Source organism: Coptis chinensis, chromosome 3 (genome assembly GCF_015680905.1).
Source record: "Coptis chinensis isolate HL-2020 chromosome 3, ASM1568090v1, whole genome shotgun sequence".
NCBI lineage: Eukaryota > Viridiplantae > Streptophyta > Magnoliopsida > Ranunculales > Ranunculaceae > Coptis > Coptis chinensis.
Window position 1 is genome coordinate 103299932 of NC_141458.1, and position 20072 is coordinate 103320003.

A 20072-nucleotide genomic window follows, 5' to 3' on the forward strand; every position below is an offset into this window, starting at 1 on the left:
TTTTTTTCTAAAGGTGCACTTATTTGTTAACTATATTTAAAAAATTAACTACCCTTAACTACTGTGAGAATCCCAATTAACATGATTTTAGTGAGAGAATTAAATTTCCACTAAAGTGAGAACCCAAGTCTTGTTAGAATTCTAATTCTTATAAGTTATTTGCAACTAAATACACATGAGAATAAGAAAACCCACCAATTTCGATTAAGATGAGAATTCTCAAGATTGCCAAACTTACATGTAGTTCAATTTTGGAAATAATATAGTTCGATTCGGTTACATGTAGTTTTTAATTCTAAAAATTGGTAACCAGACCAATTATCCTATCGTTTTAATATATTTAAACTGAACCGAACCGATTTAAAAAAAAATAACTGGCCCAACTCATGTGGTTCGGTTCAATTCGGTAGGTCAGTTTGGATGGTTTTATACACACTCTGACAGATATTAGAAGGATACAAATGAGATTCAATTATATATATCATTTGCATTTGCAGTAGGATGTTACATTTGTACATACCTCTTAACGATCTTATTCTTAGGGAGGAATGAAAGCTGTGTTCAATCTCTGGTTTAATACACATATATTGGGTCTGTTTTAACCCGAGCTTAACGTCTAAAAAAATCATTTGTAAGATGTCAATGCCGTTTCTACGCTAGTCTTAGAATGAATAATATTACTAGTCAACAAAGAATGATTATATATATATATATATATATATATATATATATATATATATATATATATAAGTAAAAAACTTGATCATGTTCAATACTCAATAACATCGCCTTAGAAGTTTGTAACAACAATCTAGTACGTGCCAGTACTCGATATTGCAACCACTTAGCTACAGCCTTAATGTTTAATTTTTAAATTCTTAATTTTAGTTTCTCAGTTTATTTATTTTTTGTTCTCTTAGGTGAATAGTTACTTATCACAACAAATTGGTGGACAGGCTATAAAATTTGTTCATCAAGCTGATCCCAACTCAATTGCGTAATTGATCTCTGTATGAAAAGTCGTCCACTAAGAATCCACCCCCTCGTGTGTGCTGGCGCAAACGCTCCCCACTAAACCACTAACTCCCCTGCCTCTCCATCTGTCTTCTTTTTCTTCCACTGCATTTCATGATAAGCGCTGATTACGGTAACACGTGAACAGTGAAACCCATGTTTAATTCCAAACTACTAAAATGCCCTAATATCGTATTTACTTATAATTATGCGTATAAACTGTAGGAGGACATAGTAGGTAGAATACTAGCTAACTAGAAAGGATAAAGAGGGATTTAAACTCCTAATGCAGAAGGGATTTCTTTTATACTCGTTTTAAGAACTCTGTTTTCTCCTCTAAGCTAAGTTCACATCATCGCGGTGGTTGTTGTATAAATTATATAATGACAGCTCACTTAATTCTTAATACAGGAACCTTCTTACCTTTCTTATATTTAACCAATATTTCAAGGCATAGCATCTTTCAGTCTTTTTAATGAAACAAACATCCTGTTTTTGTCCAATTAAGCTCAGTTACATAACATTTCTTGTTAGAGTTGTGAATTATTTATTAGTCGATACACAGAGTAAATGCCATGAATGCATTAAGAAAGAATTTGTTTATTATTTTGCTTTTTTTTTTGTGCGAGACTTTGACAATGAAAGATCCCCAATCCTCCAAACTTGTCAACTAGAGTCAATGTATACCTACTTTAATGAATATATGGCTAGTGTATAAGCTCTTATTTTAAACAATTTGATATTAGAAAAAAAGAAAATAAAAATCAGATATGTACTTCAACATATTTAGCTAATGCTTTCGATTGTCCAATATGTCCGAAGTTAACATATAAGACTACCCAATATAAGAAAAACAAAAAGCGGTTAATAATAAAACTGGATACTGTACTGTACCTATAGTCCATAGAAAACCATTTAACTAATACCAAAAGCAGGCATCTTCTCTTTAAGAAAAACAAAAAAAACACTCCACATCAATGTTTAACCATTTTGAGAATTTATGTGATTTAACACAATAGTATGGGTCTTTTATAAATCTAGCGGTTCCTAATTTAGAGCAAGTTTAATGGAGAGCTGCTAAAAGGTGCTACATAGGTTTTTTAGCTTGCCCAACCAAATTTAGCATCCCAAAATAAAAAAACTAATTCAATTGTGTTTTTTGTTTTGAAGTGCTAAATGATACAGACGTTATAGTTTCTGCCGTCTGCCCATTATTTTGTAATTTAAGTTAATTTTTTTTTGGACGGACGGCACAATTTCTGTTGTCCGTTAAAATTTAATACACGGACGGACGGTAGAAACTATATCGTCCGTCTCCCGAACTTATTATAGTAACTACTAGCGAAGGTCTTAATTTTGGTTGAATTTTTGATTCATTCTAAATTTAAGACCCTTTTAACAGCCTCATTAGAATGATATTTTATTTTTGTGATTGGAGTGCTATATTTGCCTTTAGCATCCCATATAACCCTCTATTGGACTTTCTCTTAGTAACTTCATATTTTCTTAGCTAGTTCTTAATCCATATAAAATGTAAATATTAAATAGTATGAAAAATTCACTAGAGCGGTAGAACATGAGCATTTAACTTCAACCCCATGTGAAAAGAAAAGGAAATACCACCAGAAATGACCATGAACAGAATATTCATAGAGTCATTGTACAGGATAGGTTAGACAGCATTGGAAGAAACAAAAGTAGCAAGAAAGAAGGCAGTGATTTATCAAGGTAAAGTTTAAAATTCAAATTCAAAGAAGAAACATTTAATGATTTAAAGGAACATTACGTAATTTTGGTAAAAAGAAAGGGTTACTCAAGGAACAAAAAACAAAGGTAACAGCATCTATTGCCATCTCATCATTTTGCCAACCTGTTCTTCCCGCCAACTAGGACTCTCTCTATAAACCAACATGCCGTGTTTGTTGACACTCTTATAATAGACTCAAACTGAAACAAGCACACATTCTTCACTCTCTGTCTCTTCTCTCTTCTCTACTCTTCCCCCCAAGCGTGACATTAGGCTTTCATGATATATTTCTCTTTCCTAAAAACTCAATATTTTTGACAATACATCCACGCCTTGTAGCCGCAATCGATTGCTTTGTCTCCTTTATGTTCCCTTTCAATAGAGAGAAAACAACAGTAACTCTGCCACACTACTCTTCTCTTCTTTCTTGTGAATAATCTCTTCTTTGTTTCTGTTGATTAGTCGTTTTTGCAGCTTTTGGTTCTTTCCAAGCAGACAAGAAAACAACCCCCTTCTTGTATTTTTCCTAGTTTCTTTGTTTATCTCTTTGTCTATAAATGGATCAATGGACAAAATCTTTAAGAGAAGACAAATTTCGTCATAGGAGTAAAAACCCATCGTTTTCTTCTACACTTCTTGATTCAATTTACCGTTCTATCGACGAAGGGGAAGAAGAGCTGGTTCTAACAATGAAGAAGAAACAAACTAGTAGTACCACTACAACTAGTACTACTTTGAAGAAAAAAGATGAAATGAATGATGATTATAGAAGAGCTTGTTTGATAGAAAAATGGATGGAGAAAAAAGTAACTGAGAAAGTTGTCGTTAGGAGAAACTCTGCTCCTGATTTTACTCAAAATGCTCGTTCGAATATCGGGTTTCATTCGGCTTCGAGTTCTTCTGATTCAAGTTCAGCTGGTGGATTTTCTTCTTCTGAAGCTGAATCACTTTATGGTTCTCAAAGACCTAAGCCAATTCGTACTAGTCTTTCAGCTAAGCCAGAGAAATTCGAGAGAGTTTCACACCATGAACATAGAAGATCATCAAATGAGTACATGCATCACTTCCAGAATGACAGAAGCTCGATTCCTCAAAAGCCCAAGCACGAAGGAAGTGGATTCAACAAGACAAAATTGAAAGCCATGAAGATTTATGGAGATTTGAAGAAAGTGAGGCAACCTATCTCACCAGGTGGAAAACTAGCCAGTTTTCTAAACTCATTATTTACACCTGGAACTACAAGGAAGGCGAAAATGTCCACTTCTGTCAATGGTATTGAAGATTTAAGGTCTGCCCAAGCTTCGACCTGTTCATCTGCTTCTTCGTTTTCGCGTTCTTGTTTAAGCAAGACGCCTTCTTCTAGAGGCAAATCGAGTAATGGTATGAAAAGATCAGTTCATTTTTATCCTGTTAGTGTTATTGTTGACGAAGATAGTCGTCCATGTGGACATAAATCTCTTTATCAAGAACAGCCCAAGGTGATTTCATTGAATGAAGAACTCAAATTTCATATAATGGAGAAAAATCGAAAGATTGAGGAAGCAGCTAGAGAGTTTTTGAAAGGGTATCAAGAGAAGAAGAAAATGAATGATTTTCCGATGAGAGATGCTCATCGAGATTATCAAGATGATGATCTAGATGACGATGATCTAGATGATGACGATGCAGAAAGTTATGCTAGTTCTGATTTGTTTGAATTGGATAATTTTGCTGCCATTGGGATCGAACGGTATAGAGAAGAATTACCAGTTTATGAAACTACGCATCTCGAGAAAAATCGCGCAATTTCTAATGGATACATTCTGTAATTGTAATTGACAGTTTTAGTTTTCTTTTCTTTTTTTTTTTTTTTAATTTAAATTAATGGTTTGGGGGTTTACATCAGAGAATAAATCTCTTTTTTAATTCAAGTTGTTGTGTTCCTTTCTTTTATTTTAATTATTTTTGCTTTTCTGTTATTTTTAAATAATTGTATTTGTTAGTTTTAGTCGTTGTTACGTCGATATCATAAACAGAGTGCGGAGAGAGAAAAATCTTGGAGAATCATAGATCGAAATGTAATCGAGATTAAAGTGAAAAAGAGAGAAAGGAAGAAAAGAATGAGAAGGAATGAAGATTCGAGATTGGTTTCACACGCAACACTGGAGTCGAAGAAGAGGTAAGCAAAAGAAAAGGCAAGATCGATTGAGAGATTTGTTCATTAGATAGAGAGAAAGTGCAAGGCTTTAATTTTACTGGGATTGGGGCCCTTGGCTATTTGCATTGAACATGACGTAATCAAATGATCAGTGCATACATCTTTTGGTCCAAAAGATTGGGCCCTCATATCACATTTTCCATGCTGTGATAATGTTGTTCTAGATCTAGTGCTTTGTAGATTTAACTGGGGTATAAATGTATGATCTCCTTTACAATTTTACTTCTTGGTAATGTGATTAGAAGATGAACACTTTTTCAATGTAACGGGAAATTCTTGTTAAAGTTGTTACTTTTTTCTTTTGTTTTTATTTCTTGGCTACTCAATACCCATTTTGAGCAATGGCGCTGGGATGAGTGATATAGAACGTCTTGAATTAACTAGTAATCTAGTATGTAGCGTCTAACCGATATGGAGAGAGCGGAAATGAGGGGCAATTAGAATACTGACTTTTGATAATTATTATTTCTTTCCCCTTTACTAACATCGAATCTGTGATGTGGAAAGCCTCCGAAACCCATTTGTAGGCTTAATAAAATGCGAACATTAGAACATATATTAAGCTAGATAATGTATAGAGACTTAAAGAGGCAACTAATCATTACGTCCTGATGTTCTGATTAAATTATTGGAACATTCTTAGTTCACAATGCTTTAGGACCGGATTAATAACATTTGCTACATTAATCCGTAGGGATATAGTATCCTGCTTTAGCCGCAAAGGAGTGCAAAAGACTAATCAGTATCAGTGTTATTTATCCAAAATGACTCAACCAAAATACAATAGTTGAGATCTGAGAAGCGTGCTAGGACTTTTAGTCCACTGCTGGGCCTTACTCGGAAGGGGATCGATTCAAACATCAACATGATCTGATGATTACGGCTAATCTAAGATGTACGAAAACGTGTATTTATCTATGGAGTCTCTACTAATAAAGATAGTGACCCAACTATAATATAAATCTAAATACTTCTGACTTTATTGTGCAACCATTCTTATTAAAAAAATTTACCCATTTTAAAGATCAATACTAACATGCAGGTTTGCTTTATTGAATTTTCCTTAATTAGCATATGTAAAGTACTTTGTTTATCTCTCGAAACAATGTTTACTCTAACCTCAGCTCGAGTCTCAATTAATGCATCGAAAATATAAGAATGTAGATTTTGATTATAATTTTGAGTCTCAAAAAGAGATCAGGAAAAGCAGGCGGAATTTCACCTAAAAATCCGGCCAGTGTAACATGTTTTGATTCTCATGATGTAACTTGTAACCAGCTGAAAACGAAAAATTGTTTTTTGCGAAACCGTTTTAAAATTAAAATTAATATCTCAACCTTACCCCAAAAATTGACAATATTTTTTATTAAAATAAATAAAATTTGTGGACTCTCGACTCTCTCAGTTCCTCAGAGTGATGAAGCTAGCTTCGATCCAACTTTTAAGTAGCTGTACGCTTGTACGGTTTGTGAAGGCCGTGAAGCTTGCTTACAATGATGAAAAAATTGAGACTCCAACCCACCTTAAACGTTTACGCACCACACACTGCCATAATCATAACCATCATACCCCCTATCCATACCTATATACATTTTATACTTGAGAACTAAATTTGTCAAAAGTTTCAGCACTATACTATAGTTCTCGATCATAAACTCCATTTTAAAGTATTTAAATTGTAACACTCAATTTTGTTTTATTTTATGTTGCTCCTAGGTACGCATGCATTACTGTAATCGTATACATGTTAACAAGATTCAATCAATATATTTATTGAAACTACATTGTGATTCACGAGTTATGTAAAATATGCTATTATGCAGAAATGTGAAAAATGGGATTAGTATAAAATTAGAAAACAAAATGTTTAGGATAAGTTCTACTATATATTTATAGGAAACATACAAAAAAACAAAGGAAACAAGGATCATCTAACTAAAGAACAATGGAAGTGGTAGTTTTTATATATATTACTAACTATAAAAGCTATTCTCGAAAAAAAAAAGTACTTATGCTATAATATATAAATATTTTTTATCAAACCCATTGCCATGCATAATAATAATAATATTATTATTATTATTTTGCTAGGTGAATTTAAATATATTAATAAAGAGGAGAAAATACAAAAGAATGGTTTGAGGATTTGGGCAACCCAAAACTCAGTTTTCTAACTGAAGAGTAAGTAACTCTAACAAGCTGGGTACACTATATAAAGCATGTGTTCATGCAATGTAATGTGGCCAAACAAATTTGGGAAGACTTAACTGTTGGGATAGTTACTTTTAACTTATTGACGCATACTTTTCTTGAACTAAATGATTTGTTTCTTCTATTGTCAAAACCTAATGTTACAAGTTTTGGGACAAGGATATGGAAAGTGGCGCCATATGATGTGGTGTCTACGGAGATGAGCTAGAAATAACCTGATAAAGGCATGCATATAGTATTGGGTCTCGAACACTCCCAAGAGAAGCAGTAGAAGATTCAAGGAGCTTATAACCAACTGGGCTACGGTTATCCAAGGCAAAACAATATAAGAGCTAATTAGTTACATTGTATTATTGTATGTGGTTGTCTTGTTGGATGAGCGGATCTCCTTCTTTTGTGCAACAAAAACAATATGTAATCAATCTTGATTGATTTTAATAAAATTCTTTATCAATAAAAAAAACAACACATAAAGGTCTAGCCTAATCTCACAAACTTAATATAGGGATTTTCCCATGCATCTAATAACCCATGGAGGCTTTCCTTTATTGATGATTCAAAACATTTCCCTGCAAACTTGCACCTATGCTTTGTGGTAAAGTATCAGCTGAGATGTTGGTCTCTCTCCATATGTGAGTTATGGAGAGGGATTGAAGCTTCAGTTGACAGACTTTCCATCTTGCATATTATCCCTTGAGCAGGGAGATGCTATTTGTTTTATGACAAAAAAAGCATTCATATATAGGAAACAAAAAACAAAACGAAATACTAAGCAATTATTTTGAGAATTCGGACCTCCAATGCATTGTCAAAACCATTTGCATCTACAACTCATTGCCAGAATCCAAACTAAAATATGTTGAAATTTAACCGTGATTTGAACGAGATAAGTTTCTCTGTCTAAAATATGTAAAAATCATTTAAAAAAAAATTTATTTGGGACAGCACGTACAAGTTATCCCTTCCAATTTGTAGAATGAGAACATGCAAAAACTTTGGGTAGCTTAATGAGCAAACATTTTGGGGACTGAAAAAATGCCATCAAAATTTTTGGGGTGACGGTGCTTAATGTAGCAATGGTATTATTTTGGGGACTGAAAAACAGATGCCATCACAAATTTTTGGGCGTGTTTTTTTTTTAAAATGGGTTTTTTTCGGACGACGGGATGTTAGATTCGCCTCGCATGATTTTTCGTTTGCGTTGACGATCCTCTTAATGCCAAGGGTTTTGAATTTGATAAAATTCCCTTTTTTCTAAAAATAAACTTCGGTTATAGTTTTCGAAGTTCAAAACAATAGTGAAACCTTCCACCCATGTGTTTTTTTTAAAATGGGTTTTTTTCGGACGGGATTCCCGTCAAGAGATATTTTTATCACATTTGCATTTCGGAACTTCGGCTTGTTTATCACCGGGTTGGTGATAGAGGGGGTGAAAAGTGAGGAGGTGGCGGTGATAGAGGGGGTGAAAACTATCACCTGCATTGCAAATGCTCTAATGCCAACTCATTCCCCCGCCATTCTGAAACTATATTGGCAGGGAATGATTTTTCACAAGACCTGAGTTCACATTGGTGGGGAATGGATTCTTTCACCAAAATCTGAAATTTAATATAGTAGATTTATGGTAATTGGGCTGAACCACCAAGGGATATGATGAAGCCACTAGCTGTCTAGCTATTCATGTCAGGTACCAACCATGCACAAAACTCTGGCACCAGCCTGACGCTATTTTCCCATTCGAACCCGTTTTTGTGGCTAAGCCCGTACTGTTTGAGCGAGTGAAGGGACGCAAAATTCCAATTTGGGCGTATATAGATGTAGTTTCTATGTTCAGCTCTATTGTCTTAGTGAAAGGGTACATGCTGGGTCAAATTCTCAAATAGCCTACACAGGTTTCAGTTGCATGTAGGGTTGACTTAAACCATAGTCACGGAATTCGCCCAATCTTCATTATATAGCAGATTGCCTGTCATACTCATACTTCAACCCCTAATTTATTGGTGAACATTATTGGCTCGTACAGCGCGCAGATATATAATTTTCAATTTTTCATTGCCACCAGGGTTTGTTTTCTGCACAATTCTGCTGGCCTTATTCAGTGCTATACTGCCATATGCTATCCAGATTACAGAGCAGTTAATTAGACATCAAATTCAAAAAGGTCATGGTAGGACACTAGGAGTTATATCTTATCTTGGGATGGGTATAGTTTCTTGTTTAGTTTTTTTTTTTTTTTGGTAAATCTTGTTTAGTTAAAACTGTCAAATGTCTGTTCAGTTTTACAGTATTATCTATTATCTACCCTAGCATCTCTGCATGCACAGTTGCACACACGGTTCCGCTAAACTTAATTACATGAGTACGCAACTACGCACATATTACTATATTAGGAACTAATCGCAAAATTTTACCTCACTGTGAGTGGATTTTGTAGTCCGCATATACAATATATAGCCTTCAATTTGCGTATTCTGAACTTTGAGATCCTCCATTTTCAGTGCAAAATGATCGAATATGTTACATTATACTTGATAAAAAATTTGGAGTTGTTCTTATCCCTGATTCTCTGAATAAGTTTACGTTCCCTCCATAATTCAGAATCCAAAAACTGGTCCCAAAGAAGTGCAAAATAATTATGCTACTCCCAGCACCACTAGTGAAGTGATCCTCTCTTGCACTTAACGTAACGTACGGTCAAATAGTGCGGGGTCTCACAGGTGTGGGACCGCACGTGCTCTGGGTTCACTGACAGTTGGGAAGCCATTAAAACACACCACTTGAATACGACCCAAGCGTGCTCACATGATCACCGTGTCTGTCGCCTTCCTTCGTCCTTGAGTAAAAATAACCTCAAACGCACGTGATCTTCTGGCCTTCTTGTCTGAAAATCTAGTTTCTTTAGCACGTGAGTTACTTTACGTGGATCCCCATAAAGTTCTCTCTGACCCAGCCCAATTAACTACTTCGATTGTTTGTATTCGGGACCATGACCAATAGTGTTGGATAACGGATATGGATCTAAATCAGCTGGTCCCGAAAAACTGATCAATCAATAGTCCCGAACAGGTCTTTTTTTCGGTCGAATGTAGCAAATAATGATAAGAATTTCGTCAGTACGTTCGAACTTGGACAAAATTATGGTTCCAAGAACTATGCATGAATGAATGTGTTAAATGTTGGAACACATGCATTGTCACGGTGTTACCAAAAGTGTCAAAATCTGTCGAAGATCAAGTTTAAGAACACAGTTTGGTTTTTCGTTTTGTTGAAAATTAAAAAGAATCACGTCTCTTTCCTTATTTATTTTTTTCTCTTTCATTTCTTTTATTTGAGTTGTACTTTAGACTAAAAGAAAGAGAATAATAGATTTTGGTGATCCCAAAGAGGTGCTCATATGGAATTGTTGCAGCCTTGTCTTTTAGAAAAGAAAGGAAGAAACAATGATTATAATGGTATTTGATAGGAACAATGTTCTTTTTTGATCTTGAATCTTCGTTTGTCACTTACTATGAAAAAGAGAAGGTGCACTGAGGTAGTAGTATAGCTCACGATTGCTCAAAATTCAAGTTGAGATCGAGTCTTCTTGAAACATAAAGATAGTGTTCTTTCTTTTAGAGGAAGCCCAGAAAAAAAGTTCCACCAGACACCAGTTACCGAAGAGTCATTCAATGCACAATGTGCGAGTATTTCACGTCGAATGAAAATCGGGTGGGTTTAAACCTAGACAGCTTACCTTGTAGGCTTGTAGTGAAAATCATAAGGATTTCAAAATTGCAAATGATAAGGAGAGATTATTTTCTCTAAATTTTGGAGAGATCAAAGCAAATAGCCATAGCCGTTGGATGGAGAAATTTCTTTTCGAGATCGAGATTGTTGCATGACCCACAACTGACAAACCACACCAAATCGTATGATCAGGTCATCCAACGGCCAATATAAAATATACACTAAAATTAGAGAGAATAATCTATTCTTATGTCATTCAACGACCAATATGAAGTGGACACTAAATTTAGAGAGAATAATCTATCCTTATCGGATTTCTTTCAAAATTGTCCCTAGCTGAATTTAAATACTGCAGTGTGATTCAAGAACGTGTAAGGCACTAGTGTAGTAGTGTTATTAGTGTATTAGTGATCAGTCACATCAAAAGTAATGACATTACTCTTGTCAGATTTTAGGAGTGCACAAGAAACACCCACTAGTGTCATTACCAGTTGAGTACTCTTACGGTCTTACCATTCTCCCCTTCATAGTAGCAAACATCCAACACAAATAATCTGAAGGATCTTGGTGTTACTGTGAAGTGATACACGAAAAAAAAGTAACCGTTGCTTTTGATACATTATCGAGTGCATTGCAATCAAATGCTCAAAAAACATCAACATCGATCATTAACAATCAGCAAGCTCATCATTATTTGCCAAAAATTAGTTTTTTTTTTTATTTTTATAATCATCATCATATATTAATATCAACAAGGTGCTACATCATTCCTGCTCCAGGCTATTTTCCAGCCATATTGGAGCTATACTAGACCGTACCATACTGGTTATCGATTACAAAATGTCTGTCCCTTTCCAGTATGTCCTGTAACCAAGGTGGAGGCACTGTTAGCCATTCCACAAAACTAGGGATAGATTTACCAAAAGTTGCTATCTGGTGTGCCACCTGATTCCCATTCCTAGGCACCCAAATAAAACTGACTGTCCCAAAAGTGGACGAAATAGTATGTACATCATCTAGGATTGACATAGACCTCCATGAGACGCTTGATTTCTGCTGATTGAGGTTTAGAACAGCAGCTTTTGCATCCATCTCAACTTCTATTTTGGAGCAGTTGAACTGCTGGTACCATGTGAGAGCTTTGAGGACAGCCCTTCATTCTGCCTCCTCCGCATTATTGCTGGTTGTCTCTAGCAGATCCTGCACCTTTGAAAAAACCCTTATTATCTCTTAGCACAAAAATTAGTTATTCAACAACAAAAGGCATTGTTTGGTTACTCGTAGTCTCATAAACAGTTTTTTAGATTTCTACCTCAGTTAGATTTCTAATTGGTTACCCCAGTTTGCCAATTAGACTTTCACCCCCAGTTCTTTCATTATTAGAAAATTGGGTACCCCAATTTCAAAGCAACTTTTTAAGTTTGACCAATAGCAAACTTTTTTTTTGTTTTTCCTCCATAAAACTGGATTTGACATCCTCAAATTTCAAAGTTTATTTTGACCTCTTTTATTAGTCAATAAAAACCAACTACTAAAAAAAAAAAAAAAACCACTAAATTAGTTACCAAAAGAATAGTGGGTTAATCAAAATAACTAAAATTCATCCCTACAAAATTCCAATTAAAAGTGAGATAAATTTTTGGAAAACCAAAACAATGTGGAAAGCATCAACTTCAAAACGGAAAAATATATGTTGATTACAACTAATTTCAATACAACTTTAACAATTTAAAATACATATCGATAATTTTAAATACCATGTTTAAGCTTGATGTAATTCAAATTGTGATAGGACAAATAATTTTTTTTTTTTTATAAGACAATTGTATTATTTGATTGCAAATACATCTTGGAGCAATACACACAATATTTTGCGAAAATCGATTGACACCAAACTACATTAGATTTTTGTATTATTTATTTGTGGAAGATATTGGCAAGTTACAAATAAAAGGGTAAAAAGGAAAAATAAGAAGTTTTTAAAACAGTTAATACATCCAAAAAATGACGTGTTTCTAAAATTGGAGTAGAATCAAAAGATAATATTGGTCTTTCTCTAAACAAAAAACACACTAAAGAAAGTGTCTAGAGCCCAATTTCTAGTTTCATTATTAGACTTCTACCCCCAATTTCACAGCATGACCAAGTCAACTCTTTTTGACTGGATGCATCCTGTTAGTGTATGTGCAATGTCAATTCTACCCCTCACCATGTAAAATTACCAAAATACCCTTTGACCCTCACAAGACTAAAACCAATCTAATTGCCACGTGACATCATCACAACCATTTAATCCAACGAACATAAATATTTTGCCTAAATAACGTTGACTACCCCTGCCCACCTAAAATTACCAAACTAACCTCACTCATGTTTGCATCAACCGCCACGTGTCAACTGTTGTGGTGGACCTGAATTGGAATTATGACACATGGCAGTTGATGATGATGACATGTGGCAACTGCTGTGGTGAACCTGAACTGAAAATGATGACTCGTGGCGGTTGATGCAAATATGAGTGAGGTTAGTTTTGTAATTTTAGGTGGGCAGGAGAAGTCGACATCATTTAGGCAAAATATTTATGTTCGTTGGATTAAATGGTTGTCATGACGCTATGTGGCAATTGGATTGGTTTTGGTCTTGCGAGGGTCAAAGGATATTTTGGTAATTTTACATAGTGAGGGGTAAAATTGACATTGCACATACACTAACCGGATGACATCCAGTTAAAAGGGGTTGACTTGGTCATGACTTGGTCATGCTGTGAAATTGAGAGTGGAAGTCTAATAATAGAAAAACTGGAGGTGGAAGTCTAATTGGCAAAATTATTGGAGGTGGAAATCTAAAAAACTGTCTCCTAAAAGGTATATAGAATTGTAACAATAATGGAAATAGGAAATATCGTGCAACAAAAGCTAATTGGTGACTATTGTAAAGTCAATTAACAACAGCCCAGTTCATTGCGTGACTTAACTTGATGGTACTGGGATCTCTTGAATTCTTTTGAAAAGCGTAAAATGTTGAAAGTTTGAAATACTAGTTGTTCAAGAATACTCCCTTTAAGATTAAGCATTGTGCACCATGACCTGTAGAGGATCAGTCACTCACTTAGAGGCCTTCGTATCCTGTCTATATAATGATGCTGATATATCGAGTTGGGATATATATGGAAACGGTAATGACATCGAACGGGACCGAATATAGAACTTTTTTTTTCGAGATATAGAATTTGATGGAAACTTTGGATATTTGATATAATCGATATATATCGGTTGACTTTTTGACCATTTTAAAATATAAATCCGATATTTCCAATATATTTCCGATATATATCCGATATTTCCGATATTATATTTCCGATATATCCGATATTTTCGATATTTTAAATTTTCCATATTACAAAAAAATGGATATATCCGAAATATCCGATATATCCGATATATATCGGTTTTTGGGTACACCGATATATTGATCGATATCGATATTTTGGGCCTTGATCCTGTCTATATAATGATGCTGACTCGAGTTGGGATGGTAATGGAAACGGGCTGCATTGAAATGATGGGATGGTGGCCCATGTATCAGATTAGTGTAAGATAACTTCTTTCGATTTTTCCAGCAAAAAAAAATCCACCGAAATCAAAACCACTCTCCACACCATAGTACAAAATATCCCGATATATCTTGATATTTGGGGATATCTATTCATATTTTAGAAAAAGATATATAAATATCATGATATGTTCAGAGATATATACGACTGCAAATATCAGTGATATTTCAATGATATTTGTGATATTTGTGATATTTTGTGATATTTTGCGATATTTGGAGATATTTTGTGTATATAATAATTTTATTTAATATTTACTATTATATTTCAAATAATTATAAATAATGTATCATGATATATCAAAAAATATCTACAATATCTACGATATTTTTCGATATTTTGGATATATCTACGATATTTATATGTGAAACAATGCCAAATATCTCCAAAGAGAGAGGATATATCCACGATACATATCCAGAAATTGAATATCGATAAATACTCATATCCTGATATTTTGTACTATGGTCCACACTACTACACTGCCTGCACCTTGTTCTTTCTCCTCAATGTATAATATGCTTGCTAGAAGAAAACCCATTGAAGCGCTAAATGATAGAAATTTAGGCACAAAAATTGAGGTAGCCTCTGACAACTTGTTCGACTCCAGCTTCTGTTCTCAAGAGCGCAGCTCTTTCCATAAAAGTTTAATTTGTGTGATTTTATCAAGGATATAATTAGAAAGAAAAAATTGTCATATTAGTTATAATCTTTTATCACAACGAGATTACATTATGTGATGGTGCATTACTGCTCATGGCTGCTGCAAATGCTCAATTGTTTTCTTCTGAAGTGGACACCGGCCACCAGGACCAACAAAGAAATGAACTAAAACCTACTTCGATAATTGAATTCTTTCACTCGGAGAGTGAGCAACAATTGTAAACTCTCTGCTGCCTTCCTCTAATCCTCTCTGCCGATTTCGCCACTTCATAAATGGTTGGGCTTGAAGTCAGGCTTCGGGCCTAGTATGTAAACTCGATCTCTTTATAAATTCAAATGTTGGGCTAGCCTGGCCCAATTGGTCTACAGCAAGGCCCAAAATATCGATATCGATCTTTGAAATATATCGGATATATCGGATATTTCGGATATATCCATTTTTTGGTAAAAGTCCAAACTATTTAAAATATCGAAATATCGGATATATCGGAAATATAATATCGGAAATATCGGATATATATCGGAAATATATTGGAAATATCGGATTTATATTTTAAAATGGTCAAAAGTCAACCGATATATATCGATTATATCGAAATATCGATTATATCGGCGATATAAAGTTTCATATCGGAAATTCAATATATCGAAAAAAAAAAAAGAGTTCTATATTCGGTGGATATATGTCGGAAATATCGATGTTTACTAAAAAAATACATATATATATACGATATATCGGATATATCGGCGATATTTTGGTCCATGGTCTACAGAGCTTTGAAAATATTGCGGAAATTATTTTACCAAAATCTTTCGGACAACTAATTAATTGAAGAAAATATTCTTAGACAAAATTTTGAGCAATAATGGTAAGATGCTTTCTCATATAATAAGAAAGTTTCCTGGACAATTTTTGGGAGCTTTTGTATAAATTCTTGTTCATACATATATATGAATGAAAGTTCTCCAAGTAAGATGTTTCTCACGCTACGCTCTCATAGTTCATCTTATGGCTTTGAATACACATATCAGGGTCTTTCTTCAGTACCATTCTCAGGATGTGTCTTCAATCCATGCCATTTAATTTTAAAAAAAAATAAAAGTTCATTGCTCATGGCTTTTCATAGTGGTTCACCCATCTCCTACGAAATTGGGTACAAGAAAGCGACTTCTACTGGAAAAGAAAGATGTGGAAGAATCGAAGGCAGAGTTTCGATTAGCATCTATACAATTGCAAGACACAGATTGCAAAAAAAAAAAAGTCGATCATTAATTGAAGGAATGACCATATGTGTCTCATGTTTCTTGGAAAAAAAATAAGGCATAAGGTATTATGACATAATGGTCAAGACGGTAACCTTCAAAAGGACGAAAGGACAAAAGGAGGAGAAGAGATCTGTAACTGCAAATTCAAAGTTAATTGGCGACATGGGCCAAATCAAGGTGAAAAGATATTAATTTCAGCTGAAAATAGTTGTTATGCCAATATATCTGGAGAAGGCATGAGCACATATTAATTAATTAATTAATTAGTAGTTTTTATTTTCTTTAGTTTTTTAATTCAATTAGAAATATGATTTCGGATTGTTTCCTATTTGGAATCCAATTAGACATTTAGGCCTTCATTATTAGATGATTACTAGTTTTTGAACTCGTTCTACGAACGGGTGTCGTTATAGATTACATTATTTTGAAAAATATTTGCAACTATGTAGAGTTATGAGATATAAATATTATATCGATCTTGCAACGTGAAAACCCTACTTACCATAAAAATAAATAACCACTTCGACTGTTTTTGGTTTTTTAATAATAGGTGTTTGATCAAAGTTTTTTTTGAGAATGCCAAATTGAGGTGAAGATCGTATAGCACCTAGTTGAATAGCTAGGCATTTCCAATGATGTGAATAAAGATGTGGTAAACATCATTTTAAATGTAAAATTATACTTGTCGAGACATTTCGACTACATATAATACAACTACATTTTGAGGTTAGTTCAATATATTTGCATTCAGTTTTCAATTTTCCGTTAATTATTCTTTGAGATTAGTTAAATGTTATTGCATCAGTTTCTGATTTTTCGTTAATTGTTTCAATACATTTGCATCCAGTTTCTGATTTCCATTAATTATTCATTGAGATTAGTTCGATGCATTTGCATTTAATTTTTGATTTCTTGTTAATTATTTTTTGAGGTTAGTTCAATGCATTTTCATCCAGTTTATGATATCCCGTTAATTGTTTTTTGAAGTTAGTTCGACGTTCCCGTTAATTGTTCTGTGAGGTTAGTTCGATGCATTTGCATCCAGTTTTTGATTTTCTATTAATTATTCTTTAAGATTAGTACAATGCAGTTGCATCCAATTTCTAATTTTCCCATTAATTATTGTTTGAGGTCATCCTGAAAAATATTTGCAACAACTATGCAAAGCTATGAGATATGAATAATATATTAATCATTCATCCAAATTGTTTGCAACGTGCAAACCCAACTCTCTATAAAAAGAAAGAACCCATCATTGATAAAACTCTTCAACTTCTTTTTGTTATTTAATATTAGAAGTTGATTGAAGTTTTATGAGAATGCCCAATAAAGCAAAGATCATATTGAATCTACTTGAATAATAAGACATTCCCAATCATTCGAAAAGAAATATGATAAACATCATTTTAAATGCTAACTATACTTATCGAGATATTCCCAATAGATATTCCCAATATATATAACACAACTGTGTTTTATTAGGTTAGTTCAATACATTTACACCAAATTTTTGATTTTTTGTTAAATATTTGTTAGGTTAGTTCAATGCATTTGCATCAGTTTCTGATTTTTCGTTAATTATTCTTTGAGGTTAGTTCAATGCATTTGCATACAGTTTTTTATTTTCCATTAATTATTCTTTGAGGTTAGTTCAATGCAGATTTTGGATTTCCCGTTAATTATGCTTTAAGGTTCGTTCAATGCAGTTGCATCAATATTTTGATTTACTGTTTATTATTCTTTGAGGTTATGCATCTAATTTTATGTTAATTATTCTTTGAGGTTAGATCAATGCAGTTACATCTAATTTCCGATTTGCCATTAGCTGAATGCAACTTCCGATTTCCCATTAATTATTATTTGGGGTTAGTTCAGCCTTTGCCTAACAACTACCTTAATATATATTTATCAAATTGGTTTTATTTTCAAAGGACGTTTCTGAATAACCAATGTCAAATATTTATTTCCAAACTATTATCACCGTGTATGATCTGATTTCCCAATAATTATTATTTGAAGTTAGTTCAATGCACTTGCATTCAGTTTCCGATTTTCCCGTTAATTATTCTTTGAGGTTAGTTCAACGCATTTGCATCCAGTTTCCGATTTTCCGTTAAATTATTCTTTGATGTTAGTTCGATACAGTTGTATCGAGTTTTCGATTTCCCGTTGATTATTCTTTGAGGTTTGTCCGACATAGTTATTTATTCTTTGATGTTAGTTCAATGCAATTGCATATAGTTTTTAATTTCCCGTTAATAATTCTGAGATTAGTTTAATACATTTGTAAACAGTTTTTGATTTCCCGTTAATTATTTTTTTAGCTTAGTTCGCTGCATTTGTATTGAGTTTCTGATTTTCAGTAATTATTCTTTCAGGTTAGTTCAATGCATTGCCTTGTTTCCTATTTCCTATTAATTATTTTTTGAGGTTAGTTTAATGCAGTTACATCCAGTTTCCAATTTTCCGTTAATTATTGTTTGAAGTTAGTTGATTAATGTCGTTGCCTTTTGATTTTCCGTTAACTATTATTTGAGGTCAAGTTCTAGTTTCGATTTTACTTTAATATTTTTTTGAGGTTAGTTCATTGCGTTTGCATGTAGTTTCCAATTTTTCGTTAAATATTCTTTGAGGTTAATTCGATGCATGCAGTTGCATTGAGTTTCTGATTTCCCGTTGATTAGTCTTTGAGGTTTGTTTGATGCGTTTGCATCTAGTTTCTGATTTACAGTTATTTATTCTGAGGTAAGTTCAATTAATGCAATTGCATTCAGTTTTTGATTTTCCGTTAATAATTCTTTCAGGTTAGTCAATGCATTTGCGTCCATTTTTTGATTTATCGTTAATTATTTTTTGAGATTAGTTCGCTGCATTTGCATCCAATTTTCAATTTTCTCATAATTATTCTTTGAGATTAGTTCGATGCATATTTTCTTATTGTTTCCAATTTTTTACAAACTCAAGTGTTCTTCCAATTGTGCTAAATATCTGCTTTAAGAGGCTTAAAAGCATAATATTAAAGACAATTGACCATGCATTTTTTTAACTATTAAATAACAATCAATAATTTAGTCTATGTGAATATTATATCTAACATAAATCTTAAACCCGTAATTACCAACACTTTTTTATTTTTATATTCTTATAGCATGGAAAATGTAATATTTATGTTGGTTTCTTACCCTGCATATGTGCACACATCTTCCTATAGCCAAGCCTAAGGAGCATTTGAAGCTGCCAAATTAAAGCAATTCATGATTTGACTGGTATAGCAAATATTTTAGGATACCACCCTTACCATATAAAGTCCCGTAATATGATATGTTTAAAAAAAAAATTGGAATACGAAGCCTCCTTGAGTGCTTTTCGTAAGTAAGAAGTGTTATTTAATTAAAACAATATTCATACATAGATGATCTGTTAGGACTATTGAAGTTCAAGAGGGATTTATACGCCCACCAATATGGACGGATCTCGATCTTGGTGACTACGATTGTAAAAGAATTTTGAAAATTATTTAATAATTCAATTCATTCGTTTACTAAGTACAGTTTTATCATATAATGTTTTCACATGTATAATTTGTACAGGTGGTGGTTTTATTAACCGATGATTCAAGATGATTCAATGTATGA

The 20072-nt window shown here is 33.4% G+C and overlaps 1 protein-coding gene across 1 annotated transcript; it reads left to right on the forward strand.

The window, feature by feature from the left end:
- Positions 1 to 2882: 2882 nt before the first annotated feature.
- On the forward strand, positions 2883 to 4671 carry LOC147512358 (protein BIG GRAIN 1-like A). The gene has a single exon (XM_086595331.1). The coding sequence runs from the start codon at positions 3319 to 3321 to the stop codon at positions 4567 to 4569; it is 1251 nt and encodes a 416-aa protein (XP_086451457.1). The 5' UTR covers positions 2883 to 3318; the 3' UTR covers positions 4570 to 4671.
- Positions 4672 to 20072: the final 15401 nt, after the last annotated feature.

What these genes read in the sequence shown, in the direction of transcription:
- LOC147512358 (XM_086595331.1), top strand. Translation starts at nt 3,319, where the DNA reads ATGGATCAATGGACAAAATCTTTAAGAGAAGACAAATTTCGTCATAGG.